The sequence below is a fragment of the Canis lupus genome, chromosome 19 (genome assembly GCF_011100685.1).
Source record: "Canis lupus familiaris isolate Mischka breed German Shepherd chromosome 19, alternate assembly UU_Cfam_GSD_1.0, whole genome shotgun sequence".
In the NCBI taxonomy this organism is placed as follows: domain Eukaryota; kingdom Metazoa; phylum Chordata; class Mammalia; order Carnivora; family Canidae; genus Canis; species Canis lupus.
Window position 1 is genome coordinate 35,893,014 of NC_049240.1, and position 20,360 is coordinate 35,913,373.

At 37.1% G+C, this 20,360-nt stretch overlaps 2 protein-coding genes across 51 annotated transcripts in view; one reads left to right on the top strand and one right to left on the bottom strand.

Moving 5' to 3' along the window:
- DPP10 (dipeptidyl peptidase like 10) overlaps nucleotides 1–20,360 on the bottom strand; it is a 1,276,525-nt gene that overhangs the window by 995,241 nt on the left and 260,924 nt on the right. The gene's annotated exons all lie outside the window — the stretch shown is intronic.
- The window catches only part of LOC111091159, a 96,859-nt gene that overhangs the window by 58,357 nt on the left and 18,142 nt on the right, over nucleotides 1–20,360 (top strand). For 24 of the 49 annotated variants that reach the window (XR_005374142.1, XR_005374152.1, XR_005374141.1 and 21 more), the window contains one exon: nucleotides 17,512–17,584. The exons of 1 other annotated variant lie outside the window; for it this stretch is intronic. Coding sequence is in view for 18 of the 48 variants with exons in the window: in XM_038565006.1 (XP_038420934.1) it covers nucleotides 17,512–17,584 (73 nt within the window). In the remaining 30 variants the exon portion in view is untranslated. Of the gene's footprint in view, nucleotides 1–10,144; nucleotides 10,182–11,828; nucleotides 12,081–17,511; nucleotides 17,585–17,748; nucleotides 19,012–19,379; nucleotides 19,640–20,360 lie in introns of those variants that run through there. 24 more of the 49 variants (XR_005374148.1, XR_005374146.1, XR_005374160.1 and 21 more) reach the window with 4 other exon arrangements.

The window sequence follows — 20,360 nt, forward strand, 5'->3', positions numbered from 1 at the left end:
GACTAGGGTATCAAGGCTACATGATCCAGAAATTGATCATCTACTTCCTCAGTATAAGTAGTAATTTAATAGAGCATATAAGTGAAATATTGCTTTAAAATTAATTTCTGTATTTTGTAATTAGATTATTTTTGCCCCAAAAGAAACTTAGCTACTACTTTTTTGCTGGTGACTATTATTATACTAGGAATGCTTGTGATATCCATAGATTTTAGAAGATTTTAGGAAATTCCTAGGAATGCTCCACATCAGCACCTCTCCTCAACACACACACACACACACACACACACACACACACACACACAATCAGAAACACACAAAACTTAGTTTGTACGTTTAGCATCTAACCTTATCATTTTTCTTCTTGAAAATGATGCGCACTCAACAAATACTGAGCAAAGGGATGATATTTTGAATGATTTGGTCTTGCATTATTCATCTTTAGAAGCGGGGTAGCATTATGTGTCTTAAAACATTTTGTATTGTTCAGTCTAGTGCCAAGTATAGCATGAAAATTAATAAAGTTCCTGATGACTAATGTGGGAAAACTATATAGATGCCTCTATGTTCAAATAGGGCACTAGATGAATTAGCATGGACTTAATTATGGTCTCTCTGGAATGCAATTTGTCTATACATACCAATAGTCTTAAAATAATTTAACCCTTCAATGCCGCCATTCGACTTATTAGAATTTATCTTACAAATAATCAGAGAGTCAAAAATGCATCAACATTTTATTACAAAGCATCAATATTTTATTACAAAATATTATTTTAAAATATTAAAATAATATTATAATTATTTAAAATTATATTCATAATTATAAAAAATGAAAGCACTCAAAATATCTAGTTAAATGTTATTTTGGTATAGATATAAAGATACACAATGCAAATATTGAAATAATGCTTTTAGATTAAAAATGGCACAAAAACTCTTAATGACATGTCTAATAAAAAATCTGAATTAAGATGTAGTAAGGAACCATTTAGAAATGTGTTATGTATACAATGGAATATTACTCAGCCATTAGAAATGACAAATACCCACCATTTGCTTCAACGTGGATGGAACTGGAGGGTATTATGCTGAGTGAAGTAAGTCAGTCGGAGAAGGACAAACGTTATATGGTCTCATTCATTTGGGGAATATAAATAAAAGTGAAAGGGAATAGAAGGGAAAGGAGAAGAAATGGGTAGGAAATATCAGAAAGGGAGACAGAACATGAAGACTCCTAACTCTGGGAAACGAACTAGGGGTGGTGGAAGGGAAGGAGGGCAGGGGGGTGGGGGTGAATGGGTGACGGGCACTGAGGGGGGCACTTGACGGGATGAGCACTGGGTGTTATTCTGTATGTTGGCAAATTGAACACCAGTAAAAAATAAATTTATTATTTAAAAAAAACTGAAAAAAAGACAGAGAAAAGCTTAAAAGAATAAAAAAATATTAATATCAGATATTTCTAATGTGTGGGATTATGGTTGATATACATCTTCCTCATGGTTTTCTAAATTTCTCAAAACTTCTCCCATAAATATGTAATGTTTTTATGATTGATAAATGACAGAAAAAAATGTTGACTTACAATATCCTATTATTAAAAGATGCTAAGTATTTTAAATGTTAACCTACAGGTTCCTGTACCCTTGAGACCATACCACATAACAGGGAGGAAAGACCATGTATTTTGGATACAAGTTTTCCTGGGAAGGAGTCCTTACATTGTCTCATTCCTGCCATGTGACTTGGGAGTATCACCTTAGCTATCTGCCCACTTGAGCTTACTCACTTGATAAATGGGGACACAACTTTTAGCTTTATGGAATTTTTCTGAGTAATAAAAACAGTTAGTAAATATGTTAGATCAATTTGTAAAACTAGTATGCAGGAGCCATTCAGTAAATGTTAGATGACAATGATGATTATAATTTGGTTTTGCTATTCTTCATGACTCAATGGAAAACTGTGTATTTTCAAAGAAAACATTTTGGGACCTTGAAAAAAAAAGCAGTCCTGCATATATGGAGTGAATTATTCAAAATCAAGTCAAGAAAGCATAGCATGCTAATTAAATTATAACTTTATGCTAGCTTGATTTTCTAGCCCTCAAGTGCTTTTTTTGAAAAATATAAATAAAAAGCAAAACATTTCACTCTTCTCAGACTTGTTCACTAATCCAATCAGAGATATCCCAAAAGATTTTTTTTTTTTTAAATGTGGGCACTTTTAAGGTAAAAGCAGAGATCAGTCTGGTTCTTCTATTAATAAATACCACAAGGCACTAATTATGTGCCAGGCACCCACCAATCTAAACACTTTTCAAACCACCCTTTATTTTATCCTTATGACATTCTTATGCTAGATACTATCATCATCCCCACATTAGATATGAGGAATCTAAGACACAGAGGTGCTCAGTAACTTCCCCAAAGTCACACAGCTGATAAAGAGCAACCTAATGCAATCCAGGCAGTTTGAATCCTGAATCCATGCTTTCCCACTCTCCTGAATCAACACTACTGTGCATTCTCCTTGTGTCTTGATTTGAAGATTCCCCTAAAGCTTCCAATGGATTCCTATGGAATTCTTTGTCAGTGTGCTGAGGCGGGGTGTATATAATACCTACCCACTACAATATAAGCTCCTGGGGCAGGACTATTTCCTGCCATGTTTATTATTGTCTTTTTCCAGCACATAGTACAATGCCTGGAAGAGAGGACATTCAAAACTTGATGAGTAAATGACAAAATGAATTGATAATAATATAAAAATAGGGCAGCCCTGGTGGCGCAGCGGTTTAGCACCGCCTGCAGTCTAGGGCGTGATCCTGGGGTCACCGGATCGAGTCCCACATCGGGCTTCCTGCATGGAGCCTGCTTCTCCCTCTGCCTGTGTCTCTGCTTCTCTCTCTCTGTCTCTATGAATAAATAAATAAAAAAAACTTAAAAAAAATGTTTTCACCTAATTTTAATCTTTGTTTTACACCCTGCTTTCCTTGGAAGTATGTGAGGTCCAATAAGGTGAACTGAAAGCACAAATAACAGTGTCCAGTCTTTTTTTTTACTCTATATGCCTAAGAGGCCTTGAGCCTTCCTCATTTAAAAAGAAAGTAAAATCCATATCCCTGATATGTGGGCTCCACCTTGGTTGGAAGCAATTTTTTTTAAGATTTTATTTATTTATTCATGAGAGACACATATAGAGAGACAGAGACATAAGGCAGAGGGAGAAGCAGGCTCTCTGAGGGGAGCCTGATGTGGTACTCAATCCCAGGACCCCAGGATCACCACCTGAGCCAAAGGCAGACATTCAACCACTGAGACATCCCTGGAAGCAATTTCTTTATCTTATGGAACAGTCATTGTGTGTATCTCTACTACGTATTGAATTCCTTAACTACATTATTTCTCTTCCTTCTCCTCCCTCTCCTTCTCTCCTAACCTTCTCCTCCTTCTTCTTCAATATCTAAGGTCTCTTTATTAAGTTAAAATCTTGTTTGGAAAAAGAGGAGCCTCAGAGACTGAAATGAAATATGAAGAAGAGAGATAGACAAACCAGCAGTGAGGCCATCAAGGCACCTCGGAGAGACCAATGAACATAGCATAATGTATAAACATGTCAAATCACTATGTTGTACACCTGAAACTAATATAACATTGCATGTCAACTATACTTAAGGAAAATTTAAAAATAATTTATAAAAAGGAAGAAAGAAAAAAGCTGAGTTATGAAGTAGGAAGGGCTGAAACAGCCTGGGGCGTTCGTTGCTGGGACGACTTGGACGTCTTATGGGAAGGAGCTGGGCGAGGTGTGTTCCAGTACACTATTTGTTATCTATGCTTTTATTCAGCATAACACCTAGACAGTATGTGGCACTAGTAGGTGTTTCATGAATATTTTATCTAAAAAGACAAAAGGCGAAAATGACCTTCATAAGAACGAGCAATGTATTCTACAGAAAAGACTGGCAAACTTTTCATAAACAGACATTCTGGCTTTGCAGGCTACACTGCCTATATTGTAACTACTTAACTCTACCTTTGTACCATGAAAGCAGCTATAGACAATAAGCAAATGAACGAGTGTGGCTATGTGCTAATAAAATTTTATTTACAAGAACAAGATATGGTCTAGATTTGGCCCACAGGCCATAACAGTTTGACAACTCCTGTTCTTTACTAAGCCCCACACAGTAGTCTTCTCTTTTCGTCATTGCTACATACTAAAGGGTAGATTAGGCAGGAGAGAGAATGAATTTATCTATAAAACCTTCTCCATTACTGGAAAACCTCAAGAGAATGTGGCCTCCTGAAAATAGGTCAGATGCTTCATTTGCATATGCAAAGACCATACTAGGGTTTACTTTATATATCTTTCCCTGCATGAAATCCTTTCCTAATCTCATCTCAATTTTCCCTTAAAACTCTTCATCTTTCCAAACCTTTAAAAGACAATAAATAAAAATTTCCTATTAAGGATAATGTGCTTGCAGGGATCTCTCTGCAAAGAGGAAATGAGGGAAAAAAATCTTATTAGGACCTGATGCCATCTTATAGATTGATCTGTGATTCACCAATTATAAATTTGGATTTTGCTTTATCAATCAACTCCATCTCTTTTCTTATAATACCCCTTTAGGATATTGAAAATAAAATTCGTTCTTGGCAATTTCCTAAGGCAAAAAGGAAAAAGTGTATAGAAAAAAAAATCTTGACTGAAACTAAAATCATAGGCAGATGCAAAGCACCATGCAACTAAGTGGTAAAGTATAATATTTCAATAATGATCACCTCTTTACTTCTTATTTAGTGTATTAATCAGGGCCCAACCAGAGAAACAGAAACTAGTATTTAAATGAAGAAATTCAAGGCAGGATATTGTTTTCATAGATAATTAAGAAGTTGACAAGGAGCACCTGGGTAGCTCAGTCTGTTAAGCGTCCGAATCTTGATTTTGGCTCAGGTCATGATTTCAGGCTCCTGGGATCAAGCCCCATGTTGGGCTCTGTGCTCAGTAGGGCATCTGCTGGTCTTCCTCTCTCTCTGCCTCTCTGCCTGCTTGCTCTCTCTTTCTCTAAAATAAATAAATGCATCTTTTTAAAAAACCTGACAAGCTAAAGAGAAAAGAGGCCTTGCTAGCAGAGCCCAAAGGAATCAGGATGGTCCTGATACAAAAGGTGGATCATGAGAGGAGAAGCAGCCAGTGCTGAGCTGCCACTAAAGCTTAGAGAAGAGAAAGTACTCTGGTTTCTCCATTTCTGTCTCCCACCAATCCCTCATCTTGGTTGACCCCATTGTAAAGAAACTGACAAAACAACCTGGGGAACAGCCCTTCTTATGATAAGGGGCAGAACAGACAAAGAGGAAAAAATGAACCTAAGGGTAACATGTCTGGACCAGAAAAAAAGAAAAGGTGAGAGGGTAACTAAAAAGAAATACAGTGACATTGACTATAAACTCCATGAGGCTTGGGAAACCACATGCTTCTTGTTTATATACATCTCCCTAGACCTACACACAGGGGCCACTCAGCAAATATTTGCTCACTAAATGAGTTAGAGAAGAATGCTTCTTTGAATTCTCACCCAGCATTAGTTTCAAATCTCCCTCTTCTATTTTCTTGCCTTTCATTCCCCCTCTCCCTTCTTTCACCACAACTGCACAGCTATTCAACTGAGCCATACTTGCAATGCAACTAAAGATATTGGTCCTCAGGGACACTGCTTCCTTGAAGAGAAAGACTCTCAGTTTTCTGCTGCAAGAGGGTCTTTAAGTGTCAACAATGGGGGCAGAGGAGAAGTGTTCGAGGTGGACACAGGGAATTATCACAAGCAGGGTCTACGAATCCACTGCTTTGGCCTTGGCTCTGTTTGACTGGCCTTAGGCAACACAGAGTGCATTGAGCTGAGCATTTAATTTCTGACCTCCCTGGGCTGCCGACCTACGGTTCTGTCTTCCGGCCAACCAAAAGACTCACCATGCCTTCATGACCCATTCTTTTTCAGAGAGGTTCTCAAGAAAAACTACTGGATCCTAAGCAGTGCATTATTTTGTTAAATGAGTAGCAACCAAACTATATAAATTGTATTGTTTTAGCAATGAAACATTGAGCTCACAGTCTCAAAATATGTACATTTACATAACTATTGTCTTAAGACACATCATAGACCTAAAATGAGGGTCACAACTAGCAGCAGTGGATATAAATACATGATACCGATAGTTCCTGCCTAAAGATTTAGAATTTTATTAGCTAATTGCTTTTTAGATCTGATTAGATTACCATGATTTTATCTCCTTCTTGGGTGTTGAGTCCATGCTAAGAGTAGAAGAATAAGCTCTTCTTATTTATTCTATTTACTCAAGCATTATTAGTACTATCTTCAAGTAGTAGCAATATTTTAAGGTACTTATTCATTAGGTGAGGGTCATCTTAGTTAAAAGTAAAAAATATTAACACCTCCACTTAATGGGGCTCCCGTAAACAGCAATGGGTTACAGTACATGGAAAAGAGGTAGATGAATTAAAACATGACTATCAGTGTCCCCCCTTCCTATTCAGGGTGCCACCTATACCATGCCAGGCACATAACCATGTGATCAACAGAACTGGGGCAGGTCATGGTACCAATCTATATACTCAGTATGAGAAAATCTCCATTCCTTTCTAATTTCCTTAGATGAACAAAGTTATAAATAGGAGTTCCAAGATATTCTCACTTGTCCCCACTTGGGAGACCACTACTATAAACCATATCCTCTCCTTGCTGGAATATTAGGCATAGTGTCAGGATGTGCCCAGAATCTCTGCTCACCTACCACCTCGACTATCAAACTGATGGTGATTTCCTTCAAAATGTCTATAGTGATTTGAATAGTGTAACCTCCATGACATCTGTGAATGTAACCTGATAGAAATAGTGTCTTTGCAGATATAATTAGGTTAAAGGAGCTTTAAATGATATTATCTCAGATTGAAAATGGGTCCTAAATCCAACAGTAAGTGTTTGAATAAAAGACAGAAAAGGGGAAGACCCAGAGACCCAAAGCAGAATGCCATGTGAATCTGGGTTACCAACAGCTACCAAATGCTACAAGAAAGACACGGAAAAGATTTACCCTCAGAACATCCAGAAGGAACCAACCCTGCCAACACCTTGATTTTTAAATCATGGTCTATGGAACCGTGAGCGAAACAATTTCAGTTATTTTAAGCCATCAAGTTTGTGGTAATTAGTTACAGCAGCCTTAGGAACTAACACAAGATCCTACTGTCTCCCTTTACAATTTAATGCCTTGGAGGACACACCCTCCGGTACACACACTCCTGTATATTTCCAAACCAAATTGAGCACTGTGTCCAGATTTTTTCTTAAAAAACTCTAGCCTCCAAAGCTATGGTCAGGCATCTCTTTCAGTGACCTAGAACTTTCACTGACAGTTAAGATGCTAGGAATCTTATGACACATAACCTGTGTGTCAGTGGACCAGTCCACGAACTGACCTAACAGAGATTAGGTTAGGTCTCTCTCCTTCCTCTTTGCATAGGATATTCACGTGCAGCCTTGGAACTGATATAGATACTTTGCTACCATGAGAGAAGCCAGGCTAAGGATAAAAATCACACGTGGACTGAAGAGAATAACAGAAATAGAGTTGGCATATGCTCTTTGAGCATAAGAACCTTTATTACTTAAGTCTGTTTGTATTAGATATTTTATCGCTTGCCACTACAAGTATCCTACCTGGTGTTCCCTCTTATCTCTCTCTTGTCATCTCTTTTTCTTTCTTTTTTTTTTTTTTTCTACTTAAAATTCAGTAGTTACTAAGTCATTGTTGAATTGTAGGCCTTTATGATTCCTGTTTTTTTTAAGTGTGTCATTCTCAGAGTTAGCCAGAATTTTCTTATTATAAACATAACAAGATATGTCATTTTCCATTTCCTTTTCCCAAATTATAGCCTTTATGATGATCAAGGAAAGTAAAACGAAAAGACAGAATTGAGTTATAAATTGTTTATAGGAAAGTTAAGCCAGAACAAAATTCTTCCATATTTATTCTGGTACTTTATTCTCAGAAAGTCATAACAAAATGAGGTTTAGAATATCCTCCCCAACATGATGAAGTTAACATATGTTTATAGTGCACTAAACATAACAAAGCTATTTAAAAGGTACTGGGAAGAAAGACTAGGTCAGGATTTAAATATTTCCTGTTCTGCTGATAAAGCCACAGTCTTCAAAGGGATGTGGCTCAATTTGCCTTTTGATTTTCTGTCATTTTGTAATTGCTATTTGACTATAACCCTTCATATTTGCGTGTTTGGGCTGCTTTGGCAAAATACCACAGACTAGGTGGTTTAAACAGAAACTTATTATCTCATAATTCTGGAGGTCTAAGATCAAGGTGGTGGCAGGGTTTTTTTCCTGCTGTAGACCTCTTCTTGGCTGTGAAGACCTTCTCTGTCTTTACATGGCCTTTTCTCTTACTATGTGTACCACTGCTGTCTCTGCTTCTTCTTCTAAGGGCACCAGTCCTATTGGATTAAGACTCCACCATTCTGAGCTCATGAATCCTAATTACCTCCTTACAGACTCTATCTCCAAGTCCATTCACAGTGATGCTTAGTGTTTCAACATAGGGATTTGGAGAAGGATATATTTCAGCATGTAACACCCCTCCTCCTGCTTTTTTTTTTTTTTTTTTTTTTACTATACCTCTTCATCTTGCAGCCATATTATGTTTATAATCCACCATATGCACCCCATCCACTTACCTAAAAGGGAAAGAGGGGATTTTAAAACTTATTTATAAAAGAATATTACCATTTACTGACAGACACAGACAATAATACTCCAAAAGTCATATTGACCCTGCAAAAAGTTGAAGTCAATCAGCATCCTGCTTTGAGATAGTCACTATTTGTTTGGCTTATTTATTCAGGTACAGTTTGCCCCAGCCAATCAAACTACCCAACACATACAAACACGTTGCCCATTGCAGATTAAGCTAGTATCTACAGAGCTCCATTACACCACATCTTTATCCCTATCCTACACCTCTCTACTTAAGGCCATGTTTTCCAGGCATTGAATGATTTTTCCAGCTATAAGAGCCTGTCCAAATCTTCCCTTTACTGTACAACTCACATTGAGATTTACTTCCTCCCCTAACCCTTCTACTGTTCCAGACCACACTGATCCTCTCCATCCTTGGCACCTTATACCTGCACAATTACAGTTCAGTATCTAATCCATCTTTGTCTGTCTTGTATTTATGGGCCTGAATTGCTTACTCTAATACATCATTCTGAGGGCTACCCGATTCCTAAACATCATCACACCATCTCCAGCTGCCCCCATGGCCCCAAGCACTGTGTGGGGGGCTTGAAAAACTTGGGTTGTAACCCCACTCTGGGATAGTTAACAGACACAAGGTCTAAATTCCTGCTTTGGGGTCACCCACTTCCAGGTCCTTCCCCCTGTGGCTTCCCTAGACATTGCGTAACTACTCTGATTTATAGCCCAGACACTGTGTTCAGGTCAATTTTCCCTCTTGGCATTGTAAATAATAAAGATTGAGAATTGAAAATGCTCCTATTAACCTAGCATCTAAGCAAGCAGCTCTTCTAATTTAAACATTTCTATTTTATGGAACCAGACAAATACGCTTTATTAACAATATTGTCTAGAGGACTTTAGATTCAGGTATATTTATTATACTTATAAAACCAGTCACCATTTTCATTTCCCATGGACATCAAGCTAAACTTTGTGTGAACTTTAACAACGAATGAAAATTGATTAAAATCACACATGCTGAATTATTTTTTTTCCCAAGGATAGCTAACAATTTTCTAAATAAACTTGACCTTTTCACTTCCATTCATTTAATATAAAGGTAAATGGAAATCATATTCAAACAAGTATATCAATCAGCTTGGGCAAGCCTAGAAGCAAACTTATGTCTGTGAAAATGAAAAGTAATTTACTTTTTTTTATTAAGATGTATTGTAAAATCACAGTTGTGATCTAATGTGTGTTTAGTAGCTCTGTGTACCTATTTATGATTTTCTGTTTTTTTTTTTTTTAGTTTTATCGATTTTATTTTTTAATGGTTTATTTGTTTGTTTGCTTCTCCAGAATTAGGAGCATAGCTCTTAAGAAGAAAGAAATGTAGGTATGCTTTTGGTGGTGGAGGGGGGAAAGGATAATCATTTAATGTAAAACCTCTATATCAACAAAATCCTCTAACTCCAATAATCAGCTTACTACTTAGCATTTTTTAAAAGTGATTTCACATAGATGACACATCCAACCTCCAGAATAAGCTCATCTCTCTGCCACCTACCTTTCCTTGCCCCTGTGTAGAGAGACCTGAATTAGCTCAAAGACAAGATGAACCCCACATTGCTCAAGGAACAAAAGTTGTAGAGATTATGGTGAGAAGAACACAAAGAGAAAGACTTTGTCTTCTTGGCATAATATCTACCAGGGGCTTCCTTTGTATTTACTTCTTTCCTTTCTGACCATGCACCTGGTTGCATGAAAAGTTTGTAACCTCCCATAGGGATCAAGACTTGACCCCAACCCTGGTGACTTGTCTCCACAACTTGTATCACATCTTGGAGGTGGTCTGTCATTGTAAGGCTCATCACATGGTGCAAGAGTACCACACTGCCACAACACATCCTCCCTGGCAGGCCATCTGCCTGCCCATTTAGAGTGGTAAGAGTCCCAACAAGGCTTGCAAGACACAAGGAGGTTCAAGCTCTGGTGCACCTAGTTGATCTGGGGCTGCCACCCATCTTGGAGCTACATCCTGCTATTAAGAAGGAGGAAAAATTCAGATTGGGATCAAGGAAGTAAGGGATGAGGCAGCCTGCTTAGGCCTCTTATATGCCAGAGGAGGTCCTATGACTCACACGTGAGCAGGCCACACCATCAATGTTTAATACGACAAGGAAATGTAAGGTCATGGCTCCAGCTACAAATAAAATGGACACTTGTCTTTAAGTGACCTCATGGGCAAGGGAGAAGGAGGCAAGCATATGAGGAAACAGAGTAGGAGTTAATCATTTCAAGATCAAGGTCAAACATCTTGAACTAGATAATAATACCTACTTTACTATTTTCTATGCTGAGGCTCAGAGAAGTGAAATAACTTCTTTACTGTCACAAAATAAAATAACTGTCATCTCAGAAAAGAGCACAAGACTTGATTATTCCTGCAGGGTACCTCCAGGGTGCCTCATAGCAACTGAGTCAGGGACAGGTGGGGTTAGGTAGGGAGGGATAGATTAGAGGGGTGGGGGCATGTAACCAGGCTCGCAGAGATCTCAAAAATGCCAAGATGTAAGTAAACCAGAGATAAAGGAATAAGCCAGACCACCCTGCCCTAGGTGTCAGCAGGGAGGGTGTCTTTTTATGACACTATGTCATCTATGGCCAAAAAAGAATAACCAGACCCCAAAGAAGAAGTAAGCCGTTAAAGATGTTATCACCAGTTCTTACTCAAACCAAGACAGCCTAAGAATCTCAAGGCTACAAGTTTCCCAGTCAGTTCTCAATGAAAGACTGCCACTACAAGCCCTCAGTGGCAACCCTGTGGGGACCTCTCTTACTTCTGAGAGCTTTCTCTGTATCCTCTTAATAAACTTCTATCACTTTACTCACTCTTCTTTGTCCGCGAGATTCATTCTTTGTCTTAGTGAGATAAGAACCTAGCACTCCTGTATCACAACCTTTGAGCTGTGATGAGATCTTCTAGAATCTACAGTTTTCTCTCTCATTTGTGATACCTCTGGTGCTAATGCTCTATCCACAGATAGCGATGACTTCTCACTGCCTCTGGACCAGGAAGATGCTGGGAAGAGAGAGTATTCATTGTGATTCTTTCCTGACACCATGACATGGCTCACATCATTTCTCCCTGTTGAAGGACCCTCCCACATCATCCTAACCTATCAAAATCCTTTCCTCACTTCAAAACCTGTGCCCTCTGTGATGGTTTCTCTGACCTTGCTCCTACAGTTGGAATGATACTTGACTGGTGCAATAAATTTTCACTGACAAACTACCAAGGACCACAAATAGAGTCAAGTTCTGGGAACAAACTACAACAATATATGATTCTTACTTACCCTCAAGTAACTTAAAGACGAGTGGGGTTGACTGACAAAGAAGTTGATAGTTATATTACACCACAGTCAAGTCACTCATAGACTTTCGGAGGAAGGGCCTCCTAAAAGGAAGTGGGGCTTAGAATCAAATCCCCCTCCCCCAGGTGCCTGTCTTTATAGCTATTTGTACAATAGAAACATTAATCACCTTCTAACCCAAGATATCCCTCTAGGCTTTTGCCGAATTGCTATTTAAATTTTTCATTGGTATTTAACTTTTCACATTATTTTCTTAGATAATCTCAAATAGTCATTCCAACTTTTAGATTTTAAAATACTAGATTTCACCATCTTGGCAGTGCTATGAATTACTACAAGGTATGGACTTCTTTCCATAACTGCCTCAACTTTCCAGACACACACAACAGAAACAATTCCTATGATGTAGCTAGCACTCTGTTTCCTTGGGTTTTTACTTAAAAATGCATGCCTGCACACAGGAGTAGAGAACACACTAACCATTCAAGAGTGGCTCTAACAATTACAGATTATGTCTTTTTGGCAAATTTTTAAATCTTTTCCAAATCTGAATTTCTCACATTTAAAATGAGGATAGCAATTCCTACATTTCAGGATTGTTGTAAGAAATTTTTTTTTAAATTTCATAATAAAATATCTAGTGCTCTGCCTGTTACACAGAGAGCCTTAAAGCATGATCTGAAACTGATCTCAAGGATTTAACTTAATTAGAGAGACCTGAATTAAAATCCTGTCTCCTGTAGCTATAGAGAGTATGATAGTGGGTAAATTACATGCTCTTTGTAAACCTAAACATTCTCGTTGATAAAATGGAAACAATAATGATAAAATCCACCTTCTGAGGTTTTTGTAAAGATAAAGTGAAATAATGTTTATAGGGCACTTAGCAAAGTGCCCAATATTTAAAAGCACTCAACAAATAACTTTTAAGATTCTTATCTGTTATCTAGATTAAGGGGCATAATATATGAATTCCCAAAATCCTAAACAGAATCACATCATTTATCTAAAGACCAATTTTTGCCACATTGCCGTGGAGGCACCTAAATTGTAACTGAAGAGTGAGAAAAACCTCTCACGTTGACAATATTGCATCATAACAAAGCTCTCATACATTCTTGACTGTTGCTTCACTGACAACTAAACCTACCAATGGTTGTGTGTTCACTAAACAGGGTTTAACAAGATAAGAAGGCTAATGTAAAAGACAATAGGAAAGACAAAAATCTTGGGTTTTAATTCCTCATGGTCTAAGGAGTGAGGCATACAAACAGAACACTGATGCAGTAAAGTAAGCACTTATTGTTACAGGGCATTTAGGGTAGACAAGAGATGAATCAACTCTGTTCACAAACAGAGAGCAATAAAGAAAAGCTCAACTGGAGAGGTTGTACTTGAAGTTAGTCTTTTTTTTTTAAGATTTTATTTATTTATTCATGAGAGACAAGAAAGGCAGAGGGAGAAGCAGGCCCCCCATGGGGAGCCCAACATGGGACTCAATCCCAAGACCCCAGGATCACACCCTGAACCAAAGGCAGATGCTCAACCACGGAGCCACCGGACGTCCCTTGAAGTTAGTCTTGAAGACAGAGTGAAGGTTTACCAGCCAGAAGAGGTGGAAGAGGAAATGACGTGTTTACAGAACCTGAGGCCATGAAATGGCCCACCTTTAAGGCCAAGGAAAAGGTTGGAATTCTTTTTGTTTTGGAGGTACAGAAATAAGTTGAGGAGACACTACAAGAGAAAAAATAACCACCTTATCTAGGGACTTCACGTAAATTTTAGTGATTCTTGATATTTTGGAATTATAAGTTTATTTCAAATTTCAGTGGATGTTAGGCACCCTCTCTTTGGGGAAACACACACACACATTTTCTATAAAATATCCTTAGCACTGGAAAAGTGGGAAGTAGAGTCTACAGCCATGAAAAACAAATTAGTCTATTAGACAAGCACATGGAATCTCAACAGGAAGAAATAGTAATGGGTGTGGTGACTAGTTCTTCAATACCAATTGGTTTTTATTTGTTTCTTTGTTCTGGGAGAGTTGCTCAGTTTTCATTCCAATAGCTTCAACTCCTCCATATAACATAAAAATACTTTGAGAGAAAGTGACTGAATCTTTAGGATCTAGGGGTAAGACATGTGGCTCCACCTTAAGATAAAAATCAAAATCCTACCCTTTAGCCACAGTTATTGATTCAGGGGAGGGCATGAGACATGTTTGACCAAGTGATTTACTGAAAAGGTTTGCTGAAGGCTTCTGGGAAATAAGCATCCTTGTTTTTCTGGGAGGGCTTCCAGAAGCAAATTGCACAATTTCTCTCTTTTCATTTATGGTTAAGGACATAGTATCTCCAGGGGTAAATGCCAGGCATATACTGTGACCGTGATGGGGAGCCAGGCTTTAGAATTAAGCTAGTACCATGGGAGGCAAAATGAGGAGGTTGAAAGAAACACAGCTTTTACTGATACTTTTGAGCCACAGAATCAATACATTCCTGATGCCCACCCACCACTGGGCCCTTTTCATGGTAGCCATTAAGTCTCTTATGTGGTTAAATGAAACTGAATTAGATTTTGATTGGTTGTATCCAACAGTATCCTAAACAATACACTGCAAAAAAAAAAAAAAAAAAAGATATATAGTCTCCTATTTGTCCATACAGAACCCAACACTGTACTTATTTTGTATTCTTCCTTGTCCTTCTCTCTCTTGGTCAGTCCATTCTGCCCACACTGCATGATCTCAGTTCTCAGCACTTAATCATATTTGCCTTGATGGAATTGGGAAAATATTAGGAGGCCTTTATGTCCTGTCTTTACTCAGTTGTTTCACTTGTTTACCTTAATAAACAAACCTTCCTCCTGCTAATACTAACATCCTTTTAAAACACAACCCTGTAAACTTGCAACTAGTAAATAAGTAAGCGCTAGAGATCTCTTTACGACATAGTGATTATAGTCAACAATACTGCATTATAAACCTCAAAGTTGCTAAGAGACTAGATCTTAATTGTTCTCAAAACACAAATGATAATTATGTAACATGATAAAAGTATTAGCTAACACTACTATAGTAATCATATTGTAATATGGAAGTGTATCAAACCAACACATTGCATACCTTGAATCTACACAGTTTTATTTGTCCATTATATCTCAATTAAAAAAAAAATCTACAACCCTAGGGTTACAATGTTGTTAATCTCTGCCTATTTGCTCACCCACCAAATACTAAAAGTTTTCTTCTTCATACTTATATATGAACCAAGAACCCCAGAGGAAGGCAAAAAATTCTCTCATAGGGATATGAGGATAGGGAGAAAAATAATCTACCATAATAGTGTTTTTAATGTTACACAGAATCCCAAAAATGCCATGAAACTTATAAGAATTCATAAGTTCAAACTAGAAATACTTTCATTATATGTTGGGGAGCTACTGAAGCAGTTTAAGGAGATATATAACAGAGTCATATTTGTGTTTTTCAAAGATCACAGTGGAAGAACTTTGCTAATATATGATCAAGTAGAAATCTCCCACATCTGACATTTTATTTTTGTGTCTGGGAATTAACTTATCATTATTTGTTCTTGTGAAAGATTTATCTTCCCTCCTTCCCTCCTCCCCTCCCTCCCTTCCTCCCTCATTCCATCTTCCTATAGCATGAGCCATTCCTTTATAGTACCACCAACATGCACATAGAAGGATCTTCTGGGTATAAGTACATCTATGAGACAATTCTGTAGGCTCTTTTAGAAATTATCACCACTTAATGGTTTGTACTTTCACCTCCTCCTACTTAGAGGAATAATAGGATCATATTATTAAGTGGATAATAAGGTCCAGCTTATCCACTTATTTAAAAAATGATAAGCTACTTGTCTACAAAAAAGTACAGTATCTGGCAAGTAAGAGTTAGGATTACTGACCACATCATGAGAGTATTTAAATATAGGAATTCCCTATTCCTGACCAATGGAACTTATAGTTTAAGGCAGTATAACATTAAATCATAAACATAAGAAAAAATCAGAAAATTTATCATAGGAGGGACAATTATCACTCTGGAAGACATCTCTGGCTTATACAAACAATATTCGGAACATGCTATGATCCTCTTGCTTTAATTCATTTCAGATCCTGGAGGATCTACTTCCAAGATAGTTCATTCAGATAGCTCTTGGCACAAGACCTTAGTCCTTTACCCTAGGGCTTCTTTTTATGCTATAGTAGCTGGCTTCTCTTAGAGAGAGACAGATTTAATGTAATAATATATATGAGAGGGGAATATATGGAAATATGGTCACTAGAAAGTGGGGATAACCAAGTGCCTTCTAGAAGTGTAACAACCATATACTCTCAATGGGTTCAGAAGTCCTACTACATAGGCCCATGCATCCCTGGCCCAATTCCCATGACCCTGTGATAGAAGGGGGAATGGAAGTCTCTAGCAGATGTTTTTCTTCCAAACATATCAAAATACACATGAAGGATGTGTCCGTATTTTCTGAAAACCATGGTGGAGCAAAAAAATCAATCTTCACAAGATGCAAAATTGTGAACTTTCAATTGTGCCAAAGTAGTCAATAAAAAGCAGAGTTGTAATTATGAAGTCATCTAAATTATAATACAATGGCATATCTCAAATGCACTTAAAAATGTGAAGATGATCTGTTCTTGAGATATGAAATAAAGAATGACTAAATTCTTTCTTTCTCTATTTCGGTATTTGGTATTTTCCAACTTTGTATTTTATTACATTTTTGTGATCAAATTAAATAAATATAAATAAAAGACTAAGTGGATAAAGGGGCTTCGTTTGAACTATAAATATACTATCATTAGGCCTATATTCTAAGAAAATTCTCTAGCATTGAGAATTCCTAACTGTAAAATAAACAGTGAAAAAAAAGGAATAGTGAAGTGTAATAGCTTTTAAAAAATAATGGAAACTTAAAGCTAAATTATGAAAGACATTTTAAAAAATTGGTTAATTGGTTGTCCAGAAAAGAAAGCAGAGAATCCCAGAAGTGTGCATTAACCGAAAGAGGGGACAGTTTGACATCAATTAAGTTAAATACTCAAACAGACTAAGGCTTTGTGAAACCATTAATGATGAAGCTTTGATAAGATGCTTAAGACCATCGTGATAGACTGAACTCAAAAGGAATAGTGATAAAATCTTCAGGGAAAAGAAACAAGGCTCAAATGTGGACTGAGGGCCCATATCCAGGCTAAGGTGAGAGATTTTGACTGAATTTAGAACCTACAACATTCAGAACTTTGCACAGAATAAGATAAATGTCTGTGGCTGTTGCTCAACTGCTTACTTTCATTTTTTAGGAAAAACATCCAATTTTGCCAGAGAAAGATTTGGTGGGCTCCTGGGCACCATCAGAACTGGTAAAGCCAAATGGTAACTATCAGTGTTTTATATCTGATCATTAGGCTTATGATGATTATGTTAACGATTAAGAGCAGAGTCACAAAGTTTACCTCACTCTGCTAGGCTATAATTGAGTACTTTAGAAACACAATACACCTATCCTCATTTTAAAAATGCCCTGCTTTCAATTTCAGCATGAAATTCAGATGTCCTCACCTAGGATGTGATCTTCCAGAAGAGGACATTTATAAGAATCTGAAATATTACAGATAGGACATAAAACACATAGTATATGAAATCAACTCCATAAATGGTGAAACAAGTCACAGTGAAATTATAAATATCTGAACAATAGTGGCAACGTAAAAACCAAGCCAAAATCTGTAAGATGGTACTATATTTCTATTAAGATAGAAGTATATTTTGAAGAGATCTACCACTGCCTCTCCTGAGGGGGCAAGAATGTGATTTCCAGTTGATAGAGAGCAAAGAGGTATATATTGAGGTTGAACTTCCAGTAAAATAGCTGCTGATTCACTTCTACTAGTCTCTTTGAAGTCTTAATTATAATGTGAGCTCTTCTACCTGCATAACTTACCATAAACTCACTTTGTTTTATTTCTACTAATCTTATTATCTTTCCTTTTTCTGATGCATTAGATTCCTTTTCTGATCAATATCTTCAACTCAACACCACTCAGTTGAGCAGTTACTGATAATGTGCCTAAGAGTCTCTACAAGGGTTGACTAGTTTAGGCCCAATAAGGCAGCTTGGAAGGGTCATCTCTGGTGGCTTTTCTACACATCAGTTATAACTCAGAGGTTCTATCTAGGCAAAGGCAGTTCAAATATATTCACTTGAAAGACACATCACCAAGGATCGGACCCATTACCTGAAGAGGTGGTTGGGAAAGATGGGACATAATATCTTCATACTGTATTCTAGGTAACTTTTATTTTGTAATCAGCTCCCATAATTAAAAGATAATATGAATGCTGTTTTCTGAGTTCCAACAATATGGCAAGCGTCTTTACACGTGCTTGACTTTCATTATATTACTTGATCCTTAAAACTCTGTGAGGTATTAGTATGACCCTGTATTTTTTCCCTGAAGAAATTAATGTTCATAAATTAATAACATGCTAAAAATACCATAATCCAAACCCAAGTTTGACATCCCCAAAGTTCATTCTTCCCTCATGACAGCATGTTTCTTTTTTAAACCAAAGCTTTTTGCCTCTTCTCTGCTGACTTTTTTGGCTCCCCTCTCCAACTTGGCTTATGGTACATGCATGCACACATGCACAAACACACACACACATACACACACACACACTGCTTATTAGTTAGCTAAGCATTATTTTTTTTTTTAGTACCTGTTATTTGATTTTTTGCCAACCAACCACAAAACTGTTTGACTGAATTTTTCATACTGTATCTAGTTTGCTAAATGATAAGGGACATGCAGTAATAAAATAATATCCCAGAGGACATATTCACATTTTACTCGCTGTTTCTGTTTTAAAATTTCCATCGTTAAAAGCACCAAACAGCCATAGGCTCTAGGTATAATAGCTTCAGCTGCAAATAAAAGAACTATCTTTATGGATGGAAGGTGTGAAAAGGACTATTACATCAGTCTCTCAGCTACTCTTCCACAGAACACTGTAGTATGTTCAAACAAATAAGGGCAAGCAGTTTAAAAACTGGTCTTTTAAAATCGCCTAAGATTTTCCATTTCTGGGTTTCAGATCATTTGAGAGGCAAGCATTAATTTATTCTTTTTTCTCTCCTAATTTTTCATATGGACAAATTTGGCCACAGAGGAGATAATGAATTTGGCAGAGGGTCAGGAGCAAGACGTTGATGGAAAATGGGCACATATTGTAGGATGCTGATTTCAGTGATTGTTGCTCGCATTTCTCCTAATGGAAGCACAGCCAGCCTGTTACACTTGTATTTTATGGTTCACTGAACAGCCGCAATAACAAATTTTAAATACCTATCAAATGTCATAAAATGTCATTTAATATTGTTCTTGGTTTGTAAAGGGAAAATGAAAACTGATAAAGTTCATGTATATTTTGTGCTGGTTCAATACACTAAATACCATACTATGAGACTTTCAACAAATATATAGTCAATTGTAGTATTATAGTAATATTAAATAAGAGTGTGCTACATTTTTTCAAGAGAAAGCAGTCATATTAAAAAGGGTTCTTTTAATGATGCTCTAAACAATGTCTCTGGCTGCTGCATAGGTTCAGTTGATAATAAAAATTGCCTTTGAACAGAGTACTCTAAATTTTTACAAGACTCCAATTCTCCTGTGCAATTATAGAATTTGAAATGTAATTCTCCCTGGAACCATAAAAGAATTAGACCAGAGAAATGCTGTTAAGAATAAGGCAAGATAAAAAGGAACTGCTTCAGAGATCCTTTTTATTTTGCTATTTCTTGGTGTCATGTTATATTCCAAGTCACCATGTTGTTATGGAGAAAGACAATGAGAAAATCCACTTAAAGCAATTGAACATTTCTAAAATGTTGACTCAGGGATATTTTTTTTTCCTCTTGATAATTACATATTAATTCACTATGATCAGCTGTCTATGAAATACACTAAGAGTTTCCAGAGGGATAGGTGATCGACAACATTTGACTATTTACCAAGCACTAGTCATGGATCCAGCACTGTATTAGGCACCGTGGGTTACACAAATGGTGTGTGAACCAGTCCAAAGAACTGAGAATTGCTCATTGAAAATTAATTTCTATCTCTGTTTCACATCCAATTAATCACTT